At 29.2% G+C, this 26,960-nt stretch overlaps 2 protein-coding genes across 7 annotated transcripts in view; one reads left to right on the forward strand and one right to left on the reverse strand.

The window, feature by feature from the left end:
• The window catches only part of LOC119613455 (synaptic vesicular amine transporter), a 41,659-nt gene extending 15,376 nt beyond the window's left edge, over positions 1-26,283 (reverse strand). For 2 of the 6 annotated variants that reach the window (XM_037969503.1, XM_037969473.1), the window contains exons 1-2: positions 13,245-13,378; positions 6,081-6,642 (exon numbers count right to left, since the gene is read on the reverse strand). In XM_037969503.1, the coding sequence (XP_037825431.1) occupies positions 6,081-6,624 (544 nt within the window). In that variant the 5' untranslated portion in view covers positions 6,625-6,642; positions 13,245-13,378. Of the gene's footprint in view, positions 1-6,080; positions 6,643-13,244; positions 13,379-16,196; positions 16,350-22,119; positions 22,517-25,816 lie in introns of those variants that run through there. The other 4 variants (XM_037969511.1, XM_037969487.1, XM_037969480.1 and 1 more) reach the window with 4 other exon arrangements.
• Positions 1,137-1,928, forward strand: LOC119613492. Its single transcript, XM_037969522.1, has one exon. It carries the CDS (start codon positions 1,270-1,272, stop codon positions 1,606-1,608), a length of 339 nt encoding a protein of 112 aa, XP_037825450.1. The 5' UTR covers positions 1,137-1,269; the 3' UTR covers positions 1,609-1,928.
• Positions 26,284-26,960: the final 677 nt, after the last annotated feature.

The raw sequence follows: 26,960 nt of genomic DNA on the forward strand, positions 1-26,960 counted from the left end.
TATGTCGCTTAAAGAGGACGAAAAAAGTTGCGTGACCTTTTGCAGGTAGTTGTTCATAAACCATTTCTTTAAGAATTATCACTCAGTGTTAACAATTTAGTGATTTTTATATACTTCAGAATGTACTTCAGACTGTGGTGGAACCTATAATTCTGGCAACAGCTTAGTTTAGTTCTTTTTAGTTGTAGTTCAGTTCTAGTTCAGTTATATTTCAATTCTAGTTCAGTTCAGTTCAGTTCTAGTTCAGTTCTAGTTCAGTTTTAGTTCAGTTCTAGTTCAGTTTTAGTTCAGTTGTAGTTCAGTTCTAGTTCAGTTCAAGTTCAGTTCTAGTTCAGTTCTAGTTCAGTTCTAGTTCAGTTCTAGTTCAGTTCTAGTTCAGTTCTAGTTCAGTTCTAGTTCAGTTCTAGTTCAGTTCTAGTTCAGTTCTAATTCAGTTCTAGTTCAGTTCTAGTTCAGTTCTAGTTCAGTTCTAGTTCAGTTCTAGTTCAGTTCTAGTTCAGTTCTAGTTCAGTTCTAGTTCAGTTCTAGTTCAGTTCTAGTTCAGTTCTAGTTCAGTTCTAGTTCAGTTCTAGTTCAGTTCTAGTTCAGTTCTAGTTCAGTTCTAGTTCAGTTCTAGTTCAGTTCTAGTTCAGTTCTAGTTCAGTTCTAGTTCAGTTCTAGTTCAGTTTTAGTTCAGTTCTAGTTCAGTTCAAGTTGTGTACAAGTTAAGTTCTTGTCCAAAATATAGTTCTGAATATAGAGCAGAACTGAGAAAAAAGTCCAGACTCGCCGTAGTTGAGACCAAACTAAAGCCCAGACTGCAGTTCAGATTATATTTCAGACCAGATCAGATAGACCAGACTATAGTGCAGACAATAGCCAAGGCTATTGTTCATTATAGTTCAGACTAAAATATAGTTGGCATCACTATTATCCACACAAGTAAAAACATTTGCACATGTTACCATACCATTACAAATTAAACAAAAAAGCAAAATAGCAAAAATGTAAATAAACTTGAAACAAAACCCAAATTATGACAGACAAACTGAGTGAAATATCTATGGCAGACAATCTAAAAATAAGCACAATAAAACAAATAAAAATAAAAGAACAAGTATAAGAATAAGTCAGAAAATACATAAAAATCCACTAAATATTATTAAACAAATGCACACATATTAACATTACAACTTTAACTGTCAATAACTACGGTTGTTTCTTTAAAAGAAAACAAAAATTAAACGGAAAATTAAAACTTAAATCTTAAGAGAAAACTTTTCCATAAGCATGTCTACACAAGATTCTAAGGAAGCCGAAAATTCAGCTACTTCCTCACGCTGCGAATCACCTGTGTTCCCCTTAAAACATCAGCACAGTTTTGAGGAACGTTATGCCGCCATTATAAATCAACAAATTTTGGAAAATACCATTAATAAAGAAGTTTTACAACGACAAGTGCAAGCTTTTTTTCCCTTTAGTCGTAGTGCATCAAGGGAATGTACAGAGGGTAAGAAGACTCAGGATAAAGGTTCAGATTCTGAGGAGGAGGAGGAGCAGCAGGATTTGGAAAGAAAAGTCTTGCAAAAATTGGATACTTTGGATATAAAGGATAAAGAACAGACTTAAAGGAAACTACAGCAGGGTGAATAAGTGAGAATTTAAAGAAGTGTATATACGATTTTTTTGTTATTTAAGGAGTATACCATTGGAAAGCTTAAAGAATTTGTGATTAAAAAGTTGAACTTGAAAACTGCTTAAGAAAAATTAAGACGATTTTTAACCATTTTCTTAAAGTCTAGTTATTTTTTTGTCGTGTGTAAAACTTTTATATAAAAATTATTTTAATCGGTAGTATATCAAGGCGGCAAACGATAACTGGAGTTTGAGATAATGGGGCTTAAAGAAATTAAACTATTGGCAATAATTTTTTAAATATAAATAATAAATATATATATTTTAAAGCTTGAATAAAAGTTTTTTGAAATATTCCACAAAATCATTGTGATTGTGAATAAGGAATCTGTTCTAGTTTGAACTATCAGCCTTTTCTGGCCGACCTAGAGTCCCAGTATTTTCGTAATCAAAATAGTGTTAAATATTATAGGGCGTATGATGTAACAACTTAAATCAAAATAAGTCAAAATTTGTTCTCAGTAAAATTTTCTTTCAACTAAATAATCGGCCGAGAATGGTCTTAAATCAATGTATCCTCGATGCCCTTAGATCACATGTGTAGTATGAATATATCATATATAAGTTAAATTTAAGAGAATTTTGTCAGTTTTATTAACAGATCAATGAAAGTCGATTCTCTAGGGCCTTTGCAATACTCATAATGTGGGACCGAATTACCGTTTCGGATAAGCTTTCGTATCGTAAATACGTTTCGAATCGATATTATGTACAAATGTACTTGATTTCTTGTTCGATATCGAATGCCAACGATCAATTACTCGATCAATTAGTGCATAATTCGGTCCTTGTTTTGTCTAAAGCATTGTTAACCGATATATCAGCATGATCCGCTACTTTCTTTAACTCCAGCTTCAAATGATTCATCATTATCAGAAAGAAAAGTGACTTTCGTGAAACAAAAAAAGATTACTTTACGATAGACCTAATAACGTTAGATCTACATTCTATGTATTTGGATTCAATCGTATAGATAATATGTGAGGTTAAGGAAGAGAATGCTCTGCCACTACCATTATCGTTCTTAAGATCTGCTACTTTCTTTAGATTCAGCTTCAAATGATTCATCATTGTCAGAAAGAAAAGTGACTTTCGTGAAACAAAAAAAGATTACTTTACGATAGACCTAATAACGTTAGATCTACATCCCATGTATTTGGATTCAATCGTATAGATAATAGGTGAGGTTAAGGAAGAGAATGCTCTGCCACTACCATTATCGTTCTTAACGGAAGTTTATGAATGTTAAACATATTCCAAAAATAGCTTCCATTAATGCCGTTTTGTTTATTTCTTTCTTTGTTTAATCATTTGGAAATTGTCCAATACCTAAGAGATACTTTATATCTTTTAGAAATGATAAATTTATACAAAGAACATTGTGATTTTAATGCAAAACTAAAACACTTTAGTTAATGAAAGTGTATATAATCACAATCTAAAATAAACATTTATAAAACTAACCAATGATTAAGTAGAAGTATCAAAACATACATTAATTTTGATCTATAGTTAAAAGTTAACTCTCGAGATTAATTTACAATTCTAAATATATTATTAACAAACAAAAAGATAAACCAAAATTTTAGCTCTCAACGTTAACACTAAACATTATTTATATAAAACTCTTAATAAAATTTATTGCTTTATTATACAAAAAATAAAACATATTTCTTTTTTCTATTACATAACTAACACTCTTTTAGTAAATTAATTTAATGATTTGGAAATCTTTTTCTTTTCTTTGGCCTGTATTAAGCAAATAACATGAATAAATTTTTGCACACCTTTTTAAATGTCATTCTACCTTAGCAATTCACCCCCCCCTCCTAAAACAGGATAAATGTTTAACAAGAACGTTTCACACTTGAACTCAAATAAAGTCAGATAAAAGTAAATGTTAGATTTATCTTTAATGTAGCCACTTAAGGTAAACTTTATTATACCATCTTACCCTCCAACAAACACACACACACAGTAAAAGTTAGATTTCCTTAATAAAGTGCAAAAACTGGAAAAATCTAGTAGAAGTCCTTTCCCCCTTTTTTTCAAGTTTTCTTAAGCATTTATAGATATTTTAGTTTTTTCTTTTACATATTTATTTTCTTGCTATTATCCTTGTCTATGTTCGTTGTGTAGAAAAAAAAAATGTTCTTTGTATGACTTAGTGACTTCCGTTTCCATACTTTTGCTTTTCCCTTTTAGGTTTCAACAAGTAGTTGTTGAAGTTTTTTTTTGGCATTTAGTTTTTTTTATTTCGTTTCATTTTTTGTTTGAATTTGTTGGGGAATTTGTTTAAATCTCTATACACTTGTGGTCTTTGTGTCATGTACAAATATTTGAGTTTTTTTTCTACCGTTTTAACAATTGTCTGTTAAAATTCAAATAGTCATTTTGAAAAAAAGTGCTTTCTATTAAGTCAGTAAAATGTTTTTTTTCTTTTTCAAGGGAAAAGAAAAGGTAGTGTTGGGTAAGAGATAAAGGCTGAATTGGAACTTATAGTAGATGTTATAAAATTCCAGAATTTCGACATTTCAGAAGAAAGAGGGGAATCCAAATATCTTGGCGTCATTTAGGACTCCAACATCTTGGGGAAATGTAAATCTGAGAGATAAATAAGACCTTCTATACCTTTGCTAAATCTCTCGAGCTTTTACTGAAAATACCTTGACTTTCTTTGACCTTGATCGAAATCGGTTAATGCTTCTATTATAAGATCCATGTCAGATCGTATTGGCTACACACGGAACAGTTCTTGCAGTAGTTGTTTAGATGTGAAAGAAAATTGCATCGAGAAGTCGCTTCTCTATAAGACTTCACAGACTTAACTGTCTTAAGAAGATGAAATTTTCTATATAAAACTGACTTAAGAAGGCATTTTCTATAGAAAACTGACGTAAGAAAGCACTTTTCTATAGAAAACTGACTTAAGAAGATACTTTTCTATAGAAAACTGACTTAAGAAAATACTTTTCTATAGAAAACTGACTTAAGAAGATACTTTTCTATACAAAACAGTCTTAAAAAGATACTTTTCTATACGAAAACTGTCTTAAGAAGACAATTTCTATACGAATTTCTATACGAAAACTGTTTTAAGAAGACTCTTTTCTATAGAAAACTGCCCTAAGAAGACTCTTTTCTATAGGTAACTGTTCGAAGAAGACAATTTTCTATAAGAAAACTGTCTTTAGAAGACACTTTTCTATAAGAAAACTGTCTTCAGAAGACACTTTTCTATAAGAAAACTGTCTTCAGAAGACACTTTTCTATAAGAAAACTGTCTTCAGAAGACACTTTTCTATAAGAAAACTGTCTTCAGAAGACACTTTTCTATAAGAAAACTGTCTTCAGAAGACACTTTTCTATAAGAAAACTGTCTTCAGAAGACACTTTTCTATAAGAAAACTGTCTTCAGAAGACACTTTTCTATAAGAAAACTGTCTTCAGAAGACACTATTCTATAAGAAAACTGTCTTAAGAAGACACTTTTCTATAAGAAAACTGTCTTAAGAAGACACTTTTCTATAAGAAAACTGTCTTAAGAAGACACTTTTCTATAAGAAAACTGTCTTAAGAAGACACTTTTCTATAAGAAAACTGTCTTAAGAAGACACTTTTCTATAAGAAAACTGTCTTAAGAAGACACTTTTCTATAAGAAAACTGTCTTAAGAAGACACTTTTCTATAAGAAAACTGTCTTAAGGAGACACTTTTCTATAAGAAAACTGTCTTAAGAAGACACTTTTCTATAAAAAAACTGTCTTAATAAGACACTTTTATACGAAAACTTCCTTCAAAAGACACTTTTTTAAGATAATACCATCTTATGAGGACGCTTTTCTATGAGAAAGCTATCTGGGTACGACGAATTGTTCCACTTTTATATATAATTTCCATTTCTTCTTCGTCTTTAACTCTATTCAATCTTCCTTTATAAAGAGAAACGTTTGAAATATTTGCTTATTGCCTTTAAGTGTTTATTTAATTGATTCCTTTGAGAAAAGTGTCAGTATGACAAGTAATGTATGTATGTGTGTATAAGTGTTTGCAACAGAATTTATGGCCAATATACTAATAGCTGCTCTTCCCCCTTCCTACCATCTGGTATTCCAGCTACTTAAGTGCGTGTATATGAGTGTGTTTGTATTTGTCAGACAAATAAGTTGAAAAAGTACTTAAAGTTTGATTGGTTGTGGACAAAGAGCTGCGTAACCCATTATTGCTGTCGTATGGCATACGTTGCACAAAGTAAAGGAAATAAATTGTCAGTTAACAAGACAAATACACGTAAATTGGAGAAGGAGAGTAAATATAAATGATTAAATTGAAGCAGTTTCAATTAATTTCTTGTCTTCCACATAACGAAAAGGAAATTGATTAATAGTTAAAAAAAAGCTACTTACCGACTGTAGTCAATAACATATTATCCAAAAGTAAAGCAATGGCCACAATTACCAATACCAAACGTCTGGAACCACGCCATCCGATCATCCAATTCTTAAAGGCGGCCCAGGACCCGGCAGCTCTATAATCTTCTTGACGACTATGATCTGGTGGTGGTATAGGTGGTCCACTGCCACCACCAGCTGCTCCAGCTTGACCGCTGCCATTACCCGAGGGTGAGGTCATTTTGTGATCATTGTTGGAGGTTGCTGATGCAGCACCCACACCCAATATGCCACTAAGGTTACTGCCACGTTCGGCATTGTGGGCCGCATCCGAGTGGCCATTTTGATTATGTTGCTGCTGTTGCTGTCGTTGACTTAGTTGCTGTTTGAAGGGATTCTTACTAGGTGTATCGTTGTTGAGTGCTGTTGAGTTCGGTGTATTGGTAGTGGTGAAGGATGTTGTCGTTTCGTTGATGCCCGTCTTGGCGGAATTCGTCGTCGCGGTTGATGATGTGTTATGCTGTTGTCTCAATTCACCACCAGTATCAGTCGATTGCATTGCGTTACAGAAATATTACTGTAAATAAAAAAAACAAGAAAAGATTATTGTCATTAGGTGTGTGTGAGGACAAAAAAAAAAAAATAAGTTGTAATAACATTTAATTAATTTTAAGCTAAACTTCAACCTGTCTACAAAATTTCTTCCAAAAAGCGGAAACATCTGCTAAGAGTTTTGTTTCTGTTTCTTCTTTCTGTGCTTAACTTAATGTTAATTTGATTTTTGCCAAAGTTAATGCTTAAATAATCCTATTAAATACAGACATAAATCATCCCCTCATTCCTAAGGAGAGCAAGCAACATTGTTATAATTAAATATAAATTTAACTTGATGTTTTTTTTAAATTGTTTGCTTTACTTTTTATTTTTATTTAAATTATTCATTTGAAATTTTGTTTAAAAAAATTATTAACATATTCACGGGTTATTTTCTAAATTTCCCACAGTTTTAAGTCATTGTTTTATTTCCCAATTTTCTGTTGTATTTTAATTTGTTTTATATTTTTATTACGACCTTTTTTCTTTAGGTTGTAAAATTGTAATCCGCTTTATATTTGTTCAACATTGAATTTCAATGTAAATACCTGTTGCTGTTATAATAATTTTTATGATGTGATTACAATTGGTTTTATTGAAGGATTTTAAAAGGGCTTTTTTAAATCATCATTGAGTACGATTAGGGAAATTATATTAAAGGTAGTCCATAGTGATAAAGAAGATTTAAATTTTGCATATCATGGTGGTTTTGTAACTAGATATTTAAGGAGCTTTCCTAATGAAATAGTTTATCAAAGTTAAATGTATTAGAGAAGACAAAATATAAAAGATGGAAGAAAACTGACTCTGATCTAGTCTAGTAGATGGTTAATTGAGGAAATATTCTAGTTCTACCACCTTATCTAGAGCTATTAAGTAGAGAATTGTAGTTGAACTAGGGTCGCATCTGCTTCTTTGCAGATAGTTTATAGTTCCATTCATCTTCTTTAAAGTTATTAAAGCGGAACTCGAGATAGTCACAGAGCTAGTTTCGCGGCTGCTTCTTTGCATATAGTTTATAGTTCGATTCTTCTTCTCTGAGGTTATTAAAGCGGAGCCCAGAGAAAAATGAAGAAAAATCCATTCATATAGTTCAATTCATCTTCTCTAACGTTATTAAAGCGGAACTCCAGATAGTTACAGAGCTAGTCTAGCGACTGCTGTGATTATCACTGAACCCGTCTTTCGAATGATCCAATTTCTAACACGTGATATAAGGTTGCACTTCCGTTATTATGTTTATTGTTTGGAAAGAACACTAGTCAATCATTAGTCCATTAGTATTAGTCGTATAGTTAGAGTTATTATCGCTTAACAAAAATGATCTTGGAATACTAACAAGATAACTCACAGGACACTGCGGTGGTCTCAGATATTACCAATTCATTCTAGGAAACGCCATATTGAAACTATGTAGATTATGTAGCTACCAGGAAGAAACCTCTGAATAAATACTGTGTCCAATTGCCGAGGAAGAATCTTGGGTGCTGATTCACTAGCTCCGAACTACACTACTCACCAATCAAACCTGGATTACTCCGTAATCTCAATAAATCTTCTCAGAGTCGAAACGAGGTGCTTTAGTATGCATTTTTAAGAAGGTCTTTCGAATATATGCTAAAGTATTGGATTATCCTTTATTATCGACAAATCTTGCCAGTATTGTATCAAAAATGCGTTCATTATCGTAATAAAGTAATTTGTTTTTGATTACACGTCGAATCTAAACGAGATATTGTACTATTTATATTAATAGCGAGATCTTGTCAGTATTGTATCAAAAATGCGTTCGGTATTCGTTATCGTAATGGAGTAATTTGTATTTGATTCCTCGGCGAATCTAAACGAGATATTGGACTATTTATATTAATAGCGAGATCTGCCAATTTAAGGTTCCTCTAGTGGATGAGTGTTTGGTTCAGAGTCTATCGAACTCTCGGAAACTCTGAATATTATTCTACCTCTATCAGAGCGGCTTTGTACTTATAAGTCAACCTTTACTGCATAAGCCGTTGATGATGCAGTTGGTTCAGAGATTGTCGATCTCTCGAATGTTTCTCTTTTTTAGCGATTTTTCCCCCAGGTCTACGAGCATATTCGTATTGAGAGCTTTCACTATGAGAAAAGGTCTGCCTTATAATTAGCGCGATCAAACAGTTCATGAATAGCTTAATTTGCGACATTCTAGAAACTCTTGACTAGTTATTGGACTTAGAATGTTATTTAGACCTCCCATTTTTGGAGTTTGCCTTTAGTTTTATCCTTAAACTTGTCCGTCAGTCACCTGGGAAGCAAGACACCAAATTGTTATAATATAAGCACTGTCGATTAAAATCGGTAGGCTGGAGTTATTAACATGTTTCTGGAATCGTAAGATCATGTGGATATTATGACCTTATGCATGGCCCAGCGAAGATTTTTACCATGTGTCTTGGCATAGTACTATATTGACTTTTGCTTCCTAGAACCCGTAGAAGAGAACTTTCTGAAAGATATTATGACTTAAGCATCAATACCTAAAAACGCGACTAATATATTCCCTGTTGTGATGAGATCACTAACTAAGAGATCATTTACATTAAACAAAACATTAAGAGAGGATCGTGCCTAAGAATTCAATAGACTGCAGTACTATGTCTTCAAGATCGTTTAAGATCTCCAAATAGATCTTGTCCATGAATCATAGGAATGGTTTTTTTCGTGATTATTTCGCTTTAATTATGCAATAAATATTGACGTTCTCACAACCGCTACAAAACACTTTAACGGTTAAAGTTTAACCGTATAAAGTGGGAGAAAGGGAGTAAAAAGGAAAATGGAAAGAAATAAAGCGAAAGTATAGAAGTTTCGATCATTTCATTCTCTAGACAGATAAACAACAAGTAGGATGAGTGGTTCATTATGTGTTAGTATCGGTTCTAGTTCTGATTTAGAGGAGAAGACTGACACCTTTTTTATAATAACTAAACTAGAACAATGAATCAGTTAGGGGAGGAGTCATACTAGAAAAGTGAAATTAACACCTTTTTTTCTACTCCCATCTGTCACAACAACAACTAAACTTATTTACACACCTGTCTGTCTATACGTAACATATAACTCAAGCCATTTAACTTTGACAACATGCTAAAAACTATAACTATATAAGTTCACACCGACTCAATTAAGTTTTACTACAAATACGATTATAATTACCGCTTAATCTCAAGTAATAAACAAATAAAACTAACTACGAGTAGTAAACACTATATTTAACAACACGTTTGAGTGCAAATATGTAATACAATAGACTAAACAAATAAAACTTAAAAAAAAAAACTGAAATTCAAAAATTAATAATGTTAATAAATAATAGAAAATATTGTATAATTAATTACAACTTGTTAAGGCTGATGATTGCTTAGGAAACAATTAGAAAAAAACTGAATTTTTAAAGAAAACTAAAGGAAATTCAAATGCATAAGAATTAGAACAAAAAAAGCAGCTGTTCTAATAAAAAAAAATGTTTTAAAAAACAATTGATGGGAAATGAATATTTAGCAAGAAATAACAGTATTAGAGAAATAGAAATAAATGAATTTATAAATTCAATTACTAATAAGAAAACGTAAAATGTAAATGATATATTTAAACTCAAGCAGCAGCCTTAAAGTAATTATATTATAATTAGTCTTTATTAAAAACACTTTGCATACAATAAAATAAAAACTACCCCCTTTCCCAGGGAGTAACGTAAAGTGTTGTAAAATTTATATCAATTGGCTGTCAATGTCAAATACAAATTTTGTCAAAATATAAATTACTTTGATAAAAAACCTCACCCTCCCTTTTACTTTTTTTCAAAACCATTTGTCTATTATTGACAACATCATCATCATCATCAGTATCATCAACGCATCATTTTGCATCTTTAGAAAATGAAAATTGAATTTTCCATAATTTAATTTGATTTGCTGTTTTATAGCTGAGAGAACAAACATGTCATAAAATAATAGACTTCTTTCTTTACAGGCTTTAGACGAAAATTTGTCACTTTGAAAGCAAATAGAAAAACAAAGTTTTTCTAAGCAATTTGATTACATTTAGATATTAGTTGTTGTAAACATTTAGCAAAGAAACGGTAGTAACATTTCTACTTATTTTAGACATTTAACAAGCCTAAGTCTTCTTAGCTAAATTTGCTTTCTATTTAAATTTATTTCAATTTAACCCAATTAGCAACAAAATAAAATTTTAGTTGAACTTTTTTAAATGAAATAAAGTGGCATGAGTAAACTTTATAGCTTTTCTTTAGGTTTGTTTTAGTTATAACATTCAAAATTTTCCAAAAAACAGCAGATTTACAACAAGTGGCTTTAATTAATATATTGGGTAATTATCAAGCTTTTTATGATGTTTAACAGTTACTATTCTGCATCAAATAAGGTGAAAAACTTTTTAAATTGAGCTTTTTTGAACAGTTTTTATTCGAATTTTAAAAAAATTGCTTAAAATACAATTTTTTTCAATCAATTCTTTAACATTTTAAGCAAAATTGGTTGATTTTAAGTCATGTTCGAAAATTCGAAATTAAGTTCGAAAATTCGAATTAAGTTCGAAATTTTTAAATTAGTTCAAATTGAAGTTTTTAATAGGATTTCTTTAAAACAATTCAAATTTTTATGATTAGAGCTTGATTTCCATGTTCGAAAACTGATTTTTAACAGATTTTGATTTTCGAACATTGAAATTTTTCTGTAAATTAGCTTGAAATACGATTTGTTGCTTTAAGTTTTGTAATTATTTAACATTTTTAGCAAAATTCTGTGGTTTTGAGCCATGTTCGAAAATTCGAAAATGCGAACTTAAGTCCGAAATTTTAAAATTGATTCAAATTGAAGTTTTTAATAAAATTTCCTTGAAAAAAATAAATTTTTATGATTTGTACTTGATTTCATGTTCTAAAACTGATTTTTAACAGATTGTGATTTTCGAACATTGCAATTTTTATATAAATTTGCTTGAAATATAGTTTTTTCATTAAGTTTTGTAGTTATTTAAAATTTTTAGCAAAATTCTGTGGTTTTGAGCCATGTCCGAAAATTCGAAATTAAGTTCGAAATTTGAAAAATTTTCCAAATTTATGTTTTAAAATGTGTTACCTTAAATAAATATATATTTTAATGATTTTTACTTGATTTCCATGTTCGAAAATTGATTTCTAAGAAATTTCGATTTTCGAACATTGATATTTTCCTATAAATTAGCTTGAAATACGATTTGTTACAAAAATTTTTCTATTTTTTTACATTTTTAGCCAAATTATATGGTTTTAAGCCATGTTCGAAAATTCGAAATTAAGTTCGAAATTTTAAAATTGGTTCATATTGATGTTTTCAATAAGATTTCTTTAAAGAAATACGAATTTGTGTAATTATTGATTGATTTCCAATTTCGATTTTCGAACATTGATATTTTTCTGTAAATTTCGAACTTAATTCGAACATAATTCGAACTTAATTCGAACTTAAGTTCGAAATTTTAAAGATTTGTAAAATTTAAGTTTTTAATAAGATTTCTTTGAAAAAAATATTTTTTTTGATTAGAGCTTAATTTCCATGTTCAAAAATTTATTTCTAAAAAATCGATTTTCGAACATTGAATTTTTTCCATAAATTAGCTTGAAATACGTTTTTGTGCATTAATTTTTGTGTTTATTTAAAGTTTTTAGCAAAATGGAACGATTTGAAGTAATTTTCGAAAATTCGTAATTAAGTTCGAAATTTGAAAAATAGTCAAAATTCAAGTTTTTACTAGCTGATCTTTCAAAAATTTAAATTTTTCTATATATTTATTTGAATTTTAGGGTTATATTAAATTTTTAGCAAAATTTCACAATTTTAAGCCATGTTCGAAAATTCGAACTTAAGTTCGAAAATACGAAATATTAAAAAATATGTATTTTTAATAAAAAGAAGCAACATGAATGAGTTTTCACACATTTTCTATTAATTTTAGTCATGTTCGAAAATTCGAAATTGCTGTAAAAGTTTGCTATTTATAGAACTTTTATTTTAGCGATGGATTTTGGTACAATTATAACTATTAGGTTGATATTTTATGGAATTTAAACTAGTTTTGGGGAAGTTCTGGTTTTTCTTCATAAATTTAAAATAGAACTATTCTATTGCATTTAAGTTCTTTATTAGTTTTCAGAACTACATGTTAACAAGAATTATTTAATAAGTTGTTTATTTTAGATTCACGTGTTCTTCAATACGCAAAGTAATTATAATGTTGCGGTTTTTTGTATATTTCTTCACTTATGCTTTAAAAGAGTGTTTTTTTTAACCAAACTACATTTTATATGACACATTGAAAATTTGTAATAGAAATTAATTCCAAAATGGAAATTTATTTATGCTCAACATGATGGTTTAAGTTATTTTAATAAACTCTATAGCAATTATTAAAATAAATTATTTTTGCTCAAAAACGTATAAATTTTTAATTTTTATTAATATTTTTTTCAAAATATTAAACACTTATCACACTAATTGGCTTCAAAATTAAAAAATTATTAAAATTCTTTTTTAACACACTCACGTTTATCATTTAAAAGCGCAAAGTAAACTGTATAAACTTATCACTTGTAATTTAATACTATATTTTGTTTAAACAAATAAAAACCGTGTGTTGTGTGATATAAACAAACTATAAATTCTTACTAAACAATAAAAAACCCTGTAAATAAAATTTTATTTGTTTACACGATTTGCGAAAAGAAAACAACGTAAATAAACGACTATCTTCCAGTAAGCAGTAGTATAAGTAGTGTAAATGAAAATGTATTGCAATAAATAACAAAAAAAACACATTGTTGCAATGATATTACTACAACAATATTTATACTTTGAGTCTGTCTTTGACTCAGTCTATTGTTAGAATATCACACGATAAATATCAACAAGTTGTTTTATTATTTTTTTTTTCAATTCTAAATTATTCTTTAAAAAAATTCATACAATTATGCGGCTTTTCAAAAAAATACAAAAAAAAAAAAAAATTAGTGAGATGCTTGATGACTTTCTTTAGAGAGAGAGAAAAAAAAACCTGACACGGAATTGTGTGTTTATTAGTAATAAGTGATGTCAATTTAGCGCTTTTTATAATGGAAAATGTAAATTAAATGACTTTGAATATAAGACAAATATCTTTTAGAAGACGACTTCTTTTTAAAGACACATTTTCTTATAGAAAAAAATTCTATCCGAAGTAAATTTTCTTATAGAAAAATTCAACAATTTGAAATCATGTTTTTTGTACAAAATGTCTTTAAATAGAACAAAATTTTCTTATAGGAAATGACTTTGAATCGAAGTCAAATTTCACGAATCAGTGTCAATTTTCATGTAGATAAATCACATTCAATGTGACGTTTTTTACATAATAGTCTCGTCTATAAAGTCTTCCTTTAGCTCATTTAAAGTTTCGTCTATAAACTAGTCCATAGTATCGTCTATAAACTCACATCTAGTCAGCTGTCTTCATTTTAAGCGAGTAGCGACTATGATCTCCTCTATAACCTCGTTTCTAAACTCATCTATATTCTCGATTATAGACGATTTTCTTTAAACTCGTCTAAAAACTTGACTTTAGACTCTTCCACAATCTCGTCTATAAACTCATACAGATATAAACTCGTAGACTGCAGTATGGACTTTCATCTCCTCTATAATCTCGTTTCTGACCTCATCTATAGTTCAGATTATAGACGATATTCTGTTAACTCGTCTACAAACTCAACTATAAACCACAACTCATCTGTCTATAAACTCGTCTATAGTTCCCTACTACTACAGTATCTCCTGTAAACTCGCCTACAAACACGAACTCGTCCATAAACTAAAAATATGTGAATAAATCCCGATTATAATATCGTCTGTAAACTCGTCTAAAACATGCCTATAATATCGTCTATAAACTAATACATATGTATATTAACTCGTCTATTGACTTATCTACGACTGTAGTCTCTTCTGTAAACTTTCCCATAAACTACAACTCATCTGTCTATAAACTTGTCTATAAACTCGTATATAGTTCCTACTACAGTATCTCCTACAAACTCGAACTCGTCCATAAACTCGTCTAAAAATATGTGAATAAACTCGTATATAGTCCCGACTATAATATGGTCTGTAAACTCGTCTAAAATTATCTGTAAACTTATCTAAAAACTCGCCCATAAACTTGTCTATTAAAACGCATACTAACTCATCTATTAACTCGTCTTTAAACAGTTCTATAAACTCGCCCAGAAACTCGTCTATTAACTAGACAATTAACTCGACTATTAAATCATCTATTAACTCGTCTTTAAACAGTTCTATAAACTCGCCCAGAAACTCGTCTATTAACTAGATAATTAACTCGACTATTAAATCATCTATTAACTCGTCTGTAAACTGATCTATTAACTCGCCTACTAACTCTTCTATTGACTCGTCTATAAACTGATCTATTAACTCTTCTATAAACTAGTCAAAAAAAACTCATGTCTATTAACTCGTCTATAAACTAACTGTTCTATTAACTTGTCTACGAACTCGTCTTAAATTATCTGTAAACTTATCTATAAACTCGTCCAAAAACTTGTCTATTAACTCGCTTACTAACTCATCTATTAACTCGTCTATAAAGTGGTCGATTAACTGTTCTATAAACTCGCCCAGAAACTTGTATATTAAACTAAACTGTAAACTGTTCTATTAAACTCACCCATAAAATCGTTTATACATTAGTCTTTTAACTCGACTGTTAAATCATATATTAATTCATCCATAAACGTTTACTAACGTTTACTATAAACTCGTCGAAAAAACTTGCCCATAAACTGCTATATTAACTCGATTATTAAATCGTCTATTAACTCGTCTACTAACTTTTTTATTAACTCGTCTATTAACACTTTTATAAACTCGTCGAAAAAACTAGCCTATAAAATCATCTATTAACTCGATTATTAATTCGTTTGTAAACTTTTCTATTAATTCGTCGAAAAAACTCGCCCATTAAAACGAATATTAAATCATCTAATAACTCGTCTATTAATTGTTGTATTAACTCCTCTTTAAACTTTTATATTAACACGCCTATATATTGATATATTAATTCTTCTTTAAACTCGTCGAAAAATACATTCGAAGTAAGTTTTCTTAGATAAAATGATTCCGTAAATTTAAAGGTATTCCATTACAACTCAATAATTGCTCTGTTATAACTGTTTTTTTTAATAGTTAACACAACTAAATAAACAAATTAAAAAATGTATATATTTACTATAGAATTTAATTTGTTTACATTTGTCATTGTATTGTTGTAGATTTAGTTAAATGACAAGTTTAAGTTTTATAATTTGTATAAAGAACAATTAAATTTGTTTGATAAATTAGAAAAAAAATTACAAAATGTAGGCAAAAAGCAACAAATCAAGATAAATGATGTTAAAAAAAATCACGCACACTTTTAAACAAATAAATTAAAAGAAAAACTTACTAAGAGTATTTTGAAAAGGAAATAATTTTTTTCTTGTGTAAAAAAACAATTTTTTTTTGAAAACTTTTTTTATTTTAAAACACTTTGTTAAAAATTTTCTTTAAATTTACAACAGTTAATTATTGTTTAAGCTACAAAGTTATTCTTTGAAGTGTTAAATGCAACTGAAAAGATTTCATTACAATTCTGCCATAAATAAAAATAAAATTTTTTAAATATTTATTTTTTCACATCTTTAGAATTTGATTTGATTGCGTTTATTTAGTTTTGTGGAATAATTTAATAGAATTTGTTGTTATTGCTGTTTTAATTTAGTTAAATATATTATTTCTTAAACAAAAATTTAAATTACAAATTTAAATTTTCGTTACAAATTTTTTAGTATTGTTTTCATAATGAGAAAAAGTTTTGAATTTTGTTGTTTTAATTTTTATATTAAATCGCACAAGATTTTTGAAATTAATATTTCCAGTTGTTGTTTTTAAACTAGACTTTATTTTAATTTAGTTTTAATTTATTAATTAAATATACAACATAAATTAAGTTTATTCTTATTTTACATTAAATGTTAAAAGAACAACACACGTTTTCATTTCAAGGGAAATTTTGTGTTAAAAATTTCAAGGGGGAATTTCAAATAGGAATTTAAAATGAATGAGTAGTTTTTTTTAAATGTTTCACTTAAATGGGAAAATAATTGAAAATTGGGTATTAATTGAACGTTTAATTATAGAGAAGAAATTATAAATTAAATTTCATAATCTGTGTTATAATTATAGTTTTGAATTCATTTAAAATCTTGACGCAAAGGGTTCAAGTTTCAATGTAATCAACAGATTAGAAACATCTGTCTCATACAAGTCCACAGATTTTCAATTCGAATGAATATTTATGCCAAATTTTACAAAATTTATATTAATTTTTTGTCCAAAGTTTAGTCTAAAAGTTTATAACGCTTCATTTATGAAATCTTTTATAGTCTCGACTAAACTCTTGCCTATAGTCTTGTCAACGAACTCTTCGAGTCGACTAAAGTCTCGTCTAAAGTATCATTTATAAACTCGTCTAAGGTCTATTCTGTAAAGTCTTCTATAGTTTGGTCTTTGAAGTATAGTCTTATCTATAAACTCGTCTAATGACTCTTCTATTGTTTCATCTATGAAATCATCAAAAGTTTCTTCTAAAGACAAATGTATGAACTAGTCTAAAGTCTCTTCTATAGAGTCGTCCATGAACTTGTCAAAAATCTAGTCTAAAGTCTCTATGAAATCATCGACAGTATCATCTGCTTAGTCTCGTCTATATTTTAGTTTATAAACACGTCGAAAGTTTCGTCTAAAGTATCATCTATAAACTCGTCTAAGGTCTTTTCTCTAATGTCTTCTATATTTTCGTCTTTGAACAAGAGTCTTATCTAACTCGTCTAATGACTCTTCTATAGTTTCATATATGAAATCATTAAAAGTTTCGTCTAAAAACATATGTATGAACTCGTCTAAAGTCTCTTCTATAAAGTCGCCTATAGTTTCGTCTATGCACTTGTCAAAAATCGAGTGTAAAGTCTCTATGAAATCATCGACTGTATCATCTGATTAGTCTCGTCTATAAACTCGTCGAAAGTCTCCGCTAAAGTATCATTTATAAACTCGTTTAAGCTCTATTCTGTAAAGTCGTCTTTAGTTTGGTTTGAACTTGTCTAATGTCACGTCTATGAAATTATCTAGAGTCTTATCTATAAACTCGTCTAATGACTCTTCTATAGTTTCATATATGAAATCCTCAAGAGTTTCGTCTAAAAACATATGTATGAACTCGTCTAAAGTCTCTTCTATAAAGTCGCCTATAGTTTCGTCTATGAACTTGTCAAAAAACTAGTCTAAAGTCTCTATGAAATCATCGACAGGATCATCTGTAGCGTCTCGTCTATATTTTAGTTTCTAAATTCGTCGAAAGTCTCGTTTAAAGTATCATCTATAAACTCGTCTAAGGTCTATTCTGTAAAGTCTTCAATAGTTTGGTCTTTGAACTAGATTCTTATCTATAAACTCGTCTAATGACTGTTCTATTATTTCTTATATGAAATCATCAAGAGTTTCGTCTAAAGTCTTTTCTATAAAGTCGTCTATGAACTTGTTAAAAATCTAGTCTAAAGTCTCTATGAATCTGTAGTCTCGTCTATATTTTAGTTTATAAACTCGTCGAAAGTCTCGTTTAAAGTATCATCTCATCATAAACTCGTCTAAGGTCTATTCTGTAAAGTCTTCTATAGTTTGGTCTATAAACTAGTCTCGTCTATATTTTATTCAATAAACTCGTCGAAAGTCTCCTCGTAAGTATCATCTATAAACCAGTCTCAGCCCTAGGTTATAAACTCGTCTAAAATCTCTCCTATATACTCGTTTAACATCTGTTCCATAAAGTCGTCTATAGTTTCGTCAAAATGACTTAACTCTGCAATTTTTTCAGTTCTCCAACTTTATTGTTTTCCCCTTTATTTTCTCTTTTATAATTTTCCCAAACAATTTTCTTTGCAAACTTTTTTTCAAAATTTCTAGATTTTGTAAATAAAATGCCTAACAATATAATACTTAATACGTTTTTAATAACTTAATTACACTTGAATGAATATGTACGTGAGCCAGCCTGGCCACATGTTTAAATTTTTAATTAATTTAGTGAATAAAAAATCTTGGTTTTTAATTGAATCATTATGAAAATAGAAAAATCTTAATAAAAAACATTCAAAATTCAAAGTCAATGTTTAGAGAAAAATTATATAATCAATGTTTTAATATTAAATTTAAAATAAAATGAAAAGCATGTTAAAACATGCTCGTGTTTAATTAAAATTTATTTATTACCTTAAAACCGCTAAAAATTAAAGCATAATAGTTGAGATTTTTTGTGTTTTTTGTTGTTTTAAATAAAAACTATATTTTTTCTAATTAAAATTATTGCTGTTTTACACATTAGTTACGAGTTCTAGTGGAAAAATAACATTAATTTTAATTAACCTTAAGTTAAAAAAAAGTTGCGTGATAGCAATTGTTTAAGAAAAATTTAGTTGTTTTTTTTTTCAGACAAATAAGTGATTTTTTTCATTAATAAAGATTTCAATAAAATATAAATTCAACAATGAAATGATGTAGACAATTTATGCTAAAAAAATATTAATTAATTAATAAAATATAGAAATAAAAACACACGTGCTGCTAGTAAGGTAGACTAAAGTGGAAAACGATTAAGTTGGAACATTGATACAACTGCAGTGTTTTTATCCAGTCTATAGTCTAGTCTATAGTGTAGTCTATGGTCTAATCTATAGTCTAGTCTATAGTGTAGTCTATAGTCTAGTCTATAGTGTAGGCTATAGTTAAGTCTATAATCTAGTCTATAGTGTAGTCTATAGTCTAGTCTATAGTGTAGTCTATAGTCTAGTCTATAGTCTAGTCTATAGTGTAGTCTATAGTCTAATCTATAGTCTAGTCTATAGTGTAGTCTATAGTCTAGTCTATAGTGTAGTCTATAGTGTAGTCTATAGTGTAGTCTATAGTGTAGTCTATAGTGTAGTCTATAGTGTAGTCTATAGTGTAGTCTATAGTGTAGTCTATAGTGTAGTCTATAGTGTAGTCTATAGTCTAGTCGATAGTCTGTCTAGTCTATAGTCTAGTCGATAGTCTAGTCTATAGTCTAGTCTAGTCTAGTCTAGTCTATAGTCTAGTCTATAGTCTAGTCTATAGTGTAGTCTATAGTCTAATCTATAGTCTAGTCTATAGTGTAGTCTATAGTCTAGTCTATAGTGTAGTCTATAGTGTAGTCTATAGTGTAGTCTATAGTGTAGTCTATAGTCTAGTCTATAGTGTAGTCTATAGTGTAGTCTATAGTCTAGTCGATAGTCTAGTCTATAGTCTAGTCTATAGTCTAGTCTATAGTCTAGTCTATAGTCTAGTCTATAGTCTAGTCTATAGTCTAGTCTATAGTCTAGTCTATAGTCTAGTATATAGTCTAGTCTATAGTCTAGTCTATAGTCTAGTCTAGTCTAGTCTAGTCTATAGTCTAGTCTATAGTCTAGTCTATAGTCTATAGTCTAGTCTATAGTCTAGTCTATAGTCTAGTCTATAGTCTAGTCTATAGTCTAGTCTATAGTTTAGTCTATAGTCTAGTCTATAGTCTAGTCTATAGTCTAGTCTATAGTCTAGTCTACAGTCTAGTCTATAGTCTAGTCTATAGTCTAGTCTATAGACTAGTCTATAGTCTAGTCTATATTCTAGTCTATAGTCTAGTCTATAGTCTAGTATATAGTCTAGTCTATAGTCTAGCCTATTGTCTAGTCTATAGTCTAGTCTATAGTCTAGTCTATAGTCTAGTTTATACTCTAGTCTATAGTCTAGTTTATAGTCTAGTCTATAGTCTAGTCTATAGTCTAGTTTATACTCTAGTCTATAGTCTAGTCTATAGTCTAGTCTATAGTCTAGTCTATAGTCTAGTCTATAGTCTAGTCTATATGCTAGTCTATAGGCTTGTCTCTAGTCTGGTCTATAGCCAAGATTATAGTCTGATCTATAGCCAAGTCTGTAGTCTAATCTAGTTTTATCGAGTCTAGACTATAGTCTAGTCTATATTCTAGTCTATATTCTAGTCTATAGTCTAGTCTATAGTCTAGTCTATAGTCTAGTCTATAGTCTAGTCTATAGTCTAGTCTATAGTCTAGTCTATAGTCTAGTCTATAGTCTAGTCTATGGTCTAGTCTATAGTCTAGTCTATAGTCTAGTCTATAGTCTAGTCTATAGTCTAGTCTATAGTCTAGTCTATAGTCTAGTCTATAGTCTAGTCTATAGTCTAGTCTATAGTCTAGTCTATAGTCTAGTCTATAGTCTAGTCTATAGTCTAGTCTATAGTCTAGTCTATAGTCTAGTCTATAGTCTAGTCTATAGTCTAGTCTATAGTCTAGTCTATAGTCTAGTCTATAGTCTAGTCTATAGTCTAGTCTATAGTCTAGTCTATAGTCTAGTCTATAGTCTAGTCTATAGTCTAGTCTATAGTCTAGTCTATAGTCTATAGTCTAGTCTATAGTCTAGTTTATACTCTAGTCTATAGTCTAGTTTATACTCTAGTCTATAGTCTAGTCTATAGGCTAGTCTATAGGCTTGTCTCTAGTCTGGTCTATAGCCTAGATTATAGTCTGATCTATAGCCAAGTCTATAGTCTAATCTAGTTTTATCGAGTCTAGCCTATAGTCTAGTATATTTTCTAGTCTGTAGTCTTCTCTATAGTTCAGTCTAGTCTAGACTATAGTTTAGTCTATGGTCTCCTTAAAATAAAGTCTTTTTTCACCAAATTTTTAATTGACCATACTGTTCACTCTCAATAATAATAAAAGATGAATTCAATGTCTGTGATATATTCCCCAGATAATTTTTTGTTTGTGTATGTAAACGCAAACAAAAAGAAAAACACGTTAAATCATTTTTAATCGTTACAACAAATTGTTGTCAAACAATCACACACACATTGTATAAAATAAAAGCAGCAACCTGTTGCCCACCGAACTTCAAACAACAGTTGAATAATATCAGCAACAAAAAAATATTATATTCCTCATTATTATTCCCAATTGCACTAATAGCGAGAGCCTTACAAATAAATATATTTTTAAATATAAACGTTTAAGGATGCCTTAAATTTTGTACAGGACTAAATATGATTTGACAATGTCAACTTAAAAGTTTGATTACAATTGACAGTGTAGACGACAAACGTCTTAAATTCTAACACAAAAAAATATGTTTTGACTATAATATCTCGGTAGTCACAAGATGATATTTGCTTTTCCTTTTAAATTTATGATAATTGTTTGTCGTCTGTGGTTGTGGTTTCAATTGTAATTGTATCTTTAAATTGATTTCCTTATTTTCGTACTTACCGTTAGTTTGAGATGCTTTATGGGTATGATGAAGAGCAAGAGTCTTGTAAAAGAGAATATTGCCTTAAACTCTTGTTATGCTAGACGACGACAATATTTGTTGATGTTGTTGTAATAATGTTGAAGGAATTTCGTAGATGGCGGAGAATTCTATGAATGAAGGGATGGAAAGTGTTGACGTTTCGCACTGTGTGTGATGACGGTAAATCCTTGCAGCTGAGTTTTTCTTGTAGAGAGACCTATTGGATTTTTTTCTGGTTAAATTTTTGAGGTTTGAATTTGATTTTCCTTGCTGTTTGTTTTGCTTTGTGGTAAAATTGCAGCAGCTATTATTGTTAGATGTAGTTGCTGTTACGGTTTTAAATTTATTAGGTGAAATATTTCATCAAGAGAATTCCTAAGGGAGATTAAGTATTTTTTTTATCAAATATTAGTAAGATGAAGTTGTGGAAGTAATTGAAAAAAGTAACAAGAAAAGAAGCTTTATAAATGGATTTTGTCCACATTTAAATTAGTAATAAGAAAAGCAATTTAATAGATATTTTACAAGTGTCGGACTAAAAAAAGTCTTAAGGGTTATTAATTGGGTTTTCATATACCTTTCATTTGATATACATAAAAGACTCGTCTAAAAACTAGTCTGTAATCTAGTCTATAAACAAGTCCCTAGTCTCGTCTGTAAACTTGTCTTGAAACTTGTCTTGAAACTTGTCTGTCATCTCGCTTTTGAACTCGGTTAAATTCTTGACTATAAACACGTCTAAAAACTTATCTGTAATCGCGTCTATAAACTTGTCTATAGTCTTTTCTGTAATGTCGTCTTTAAACTCGGTTAAAGTTTCGACTATAAACTCGTCTAAAGTTTCATATATAGTCTCGTATATATTAACTCGTCTATAAATTCGTTTAAAATCCGGTCTATAAACTCTTCTATAAACAAGGTTATAGTCTGATCTATAAAATTGCCTTTAATCTTGTCTAAAAACTCGTTTCTAGACCCGTTTATAAATTAATGGGTGGAGTCGTTTATAAAACGGTAAGTAGACTCGTCTAAAGTCTAGCCACTGCCATGATGTTGGTCACTATAATAAATATTTAAACATCCCCATCTATGCGGAGTTTTGAAATAACAATTTTGAAAAGGGTTTGAAAACAATTGAAAAAACCCTTCGATTTTTCTCTTTCAATTGTCTAAAGCACTGTAATATTAACACATAAAGATAACATTATACATAATTACCATTATTTACCCATTCAAAACAAAACACACATCAAAAAGACCTTTTAAAACAAGCCCCCCCCCCCCCTCATAATGGTCAATTATTTCAATACATTTGTTCTATTTTAAAATAAACTTCAAGTGTTCGTTTAACTGTCTCTATGAATTTTAATCTTTCTCTATCTCTTGCTCCTGCTACTGCTGTGTCGTTTTGCTTAAGAGTCTTTAAATGTTTTTGACATTGACATGTTGTAAGTGTTGTGTTGTGTGTTTGGTTGTCATCAATTGGTGTACTCACTCGTTTGACCACTGGTCAATTGTTGTATGTATGTATGAATATAAAAATCTGTTGTTGTTAAATTTATAAAGAGGGTTGTTTGATTTTGACAAATATTTTCAAAACAATAAATTTGTTAAACGTTTTTTTGGGCAGAGAGGGAGTGGAAACAGTTAAAGTTAATTTTAGGTGGTTGGATTTGTGGTCAACAGTTAATAAAAGGTGTTAAAAGTTGGCTGAATAAACGTCTCAGATGGAATAGTAAAAGTGGGAGTAATTTGTACTAGAATCACTAGATCATGTTATGACTACAGTTTCCCTACTAGTTAGGCAATGACATCAATGATTTTTCTTCGAAGTTCTAGATTCTAGGGAAGCTTTATGAAGCTTTAGTTCTTTTATCAATGATTCTCTAACGAAATGTTCACCGTCGGAAATCTTTAGACGCAGATACCCTTCCTTAAGTCTTTAGAATTAAAGTTTGAAAATTGATCAGTGGATCTAGTAAGAAAACGGGGTGACTTTTTCAAAGAATTGAAGATCGGAAATGGAAGATAGTTCAAAATCAATCCAATTTTCTATTGAATCGAAATAGGAGGGAGGGATTTTCTTTAGAATTATAATTCGAATTTAAATTGTTTACAGAATTGAAATTCTTATATAGAAAAACTTGTAATAGTTCGCAAATGAAACAAGAAACAATGTTCGGAAAAGAAACAAAATTTCTATTAAATTGGTGTTCGAAACTGAATCCAAAATTCTATAAGATTAAAGTTCGAAGACGGATCAAATCTTCTAAATATATTGGAGAATTTCAGAAGAAATTTTCTATGGAAAAAGAGATCAAATAGGAAACAAAGTTTCTATAGAATTGGAATTGGATAAACGAAGACATTTTCTATAGAAACTGGGTTTGATAATCAAGCAAATTATCTAAGAAATCGAGTTCGATAAACGATGAAATTTTCTATAGAAACTGGGGTCGGAAATGAAACCAAATTTCTATTAAATTGATGTTCGAAACTGAATCAAATATTGTTTAAAGTAATTAAAATTGAAGTTCGAAGATGGATCAAATCTTCTATAAATATTGGAGAATACCACAAGAAATTTTCTATGGAAAAAGAGATCGAATAGGAAACAAAGTTTCTATAAAATCGGAATTGGATAAACGAGTTCAATAAACGAAAAAATTTTCTAAAGAAACTGAGTTGGATAAAGGAATAACTTTTCTATAAAAACAGAGTCAGATAAACGAACAACTTTTCTATAGAAACTGAGTTAGATATACAAATTTTCTATAGAAACTGAGGTCGAAAAACGAACAAGTTTTCTATAGAAACTGAGTTGGATAAACGAACAAATTTTCTATAGAAACTGAGTTGGATAAACAAATTTCCTATCAAAACGATAAACGAATAAATTTTCTATAGAAACATAGTTCGATAAACGAACAAATGTTCTATAGAAACTGAGGTCGATAAACGAACAAATTTTCCATAGAAACTGAGGTCGATAAAAGAACAAATTTTCAATAAAAACTGAAATTGATAAATGAAAAGATTTTCTATAGAAACTGAGATCGATAAACGAAAAAATTTTCCATAGAAACTGAGTTCGATTATCAAGCAAATTTTCTATAGAAACCGAGTTCATTAAACGGGAAAATTTTCTATTGAAACTGGGTTCGATAAACGAAGAACTTTTCTATAGAAACTTAGTTGGATAAACCAACAAGTTTTCTATAGAAACTTAGTTCGCAAAACAATGAAATTTTCCAATAGAAAATAAGTTCGCAAAACAAACAAATTTTCTATAGAAAAAAGTTCGTGAAACGAAAAAAATTTCTGCAGGAAATAAGTTCGCAAAAGTGCAGAAGTTTTCTATAGAAAACAAGTTCGTTAAACGAAAAAACTTTCTATGGAATTAATGTTCGTAAAACAAACAAATTTTCTATAGAAAATAAGTTCGCGAATGAGCAAAATTTCTATAGAATTGGAGATCGCGAAACGAAAGAATGTTCGCAAAACGAACAAATTTTTCACAGGAAATAAGTTCGCAAAATGCAGAAATTTTCTATAGAAAATAAGTTTGCAAAACGTTAAAGTTTCCATAGAAAATAAGTTCGGAAAAAGAACAAATTTTCGAAAAATTTTTTTTGATTTTTTAAAAATTTTTCTTTTAAAAAAATTTCAACTTACACCTTTTTCAGTATTCGATTTTAAAATTTAAAACTCGTTACATTATATGCAGTTGAATTTTCTTTATATTTTGTTAGGTTTCAAATTAATTTGCATTTTTTTATAAATTTAACACTTTTTTAATATGTTTTTTTTATATTAATTCGTTTACAACAAAAATTAAAATAAAAGTTCGCTAAAAAATAAACTGCAAATGATAATGTAAAACAAAAAAAAAAAAATAAATATTTTTTATATAAATTAAGAAAACAAAAACACACACTTGTTGGTTTGGTAGAAGTTAAATATTTGTTTCAATTTTATTTACAACACACAAAATCCAAACTAAATATTATATAAAGAAAATAATTCACTATAAGTTTTAAGTATAAATTTATTTTGTTTTTTTTTTATATAAATATTTCAAAGTTAGAAAGGAAAAAAACTAAGAAGACACTACCAACAGCAACGAGATCTCGTCTCGCACTGAATTTATCAAGTGATTAATTTCAGCTGGCAAGGATGCTGGTTACTACAAAAACTGACACTAAACTTCAGTGGTGATATTTAATATCAAGTATCTCTAACTCAAACATATGTAAAAGTCTATATGTTTGTATATGGATATAATAATACATAGACAAAAATGAGTTGTATGTAGTTCGCAAACTCAGGCATTTGCTGGCTGTTTTATCAGCAGCAGCATCATCATCATCATCATTATTATTTCAAAGAAAAAAAAAGGCTCAACAATACGAAAAACGTTTATTTCAATGTTGTTTTTAATTTGTTCCTACTTCGTCCTTTCGTTTTTTTACAATTGTATGCTGCAGCTTATAGTTGTTGTTGACATTGAGGAAAAACAAGAAAATTTGTTTGAGTCCTGTTGCTTCTACAGCCTGTTGCAGCTTCGTTAATAGTGAATAAATACTTTGGTAATGAGTGTTTTTTTATTCCTTTTGGGGTGGCTTTTAAGGAGGTAGTATGCGGTCTTTATAAAACAGTTTTGAGTGTAAATTATTGTGGGGGAAAGGAATAAATATTATTGCCGGTTTTCATGCCTAATTGACTCTTAAAACTGATTTTTTATTCAATGCTTTAAAAAATGTTTTAATGAAAAAAAGAGTAGAATAAAAGGGTAGAAATTCAAAAATCGAAAAAACCT

Source organism: Lucilia sericata, unplaced genomic scaffold (assembly GCF_015586225.1).
Source record: "Lucilia sericata isolate MDLA Ls3-8-SP2 unplaced genomic scaffold, ASM1558622v1 Contig000039F_arrow, whole genome shotgun sequence".
Lineage (NCBI taxonomy): Eukaryota > Metazoa > Arthropoda > Insecta > Diptera > Calliphoridae > Lucilia > Lucilia sericata.

Bases quoted from the DNA above. Each gene is read 5' to 3' on its own strand.
- LOC119613492 (XM_037969522.1), top strand. From the start codon at position 1,270: ATGTCTACACAAGATTCTAAGGAAGCCGAAAATTCAGCTACTTCCTCA.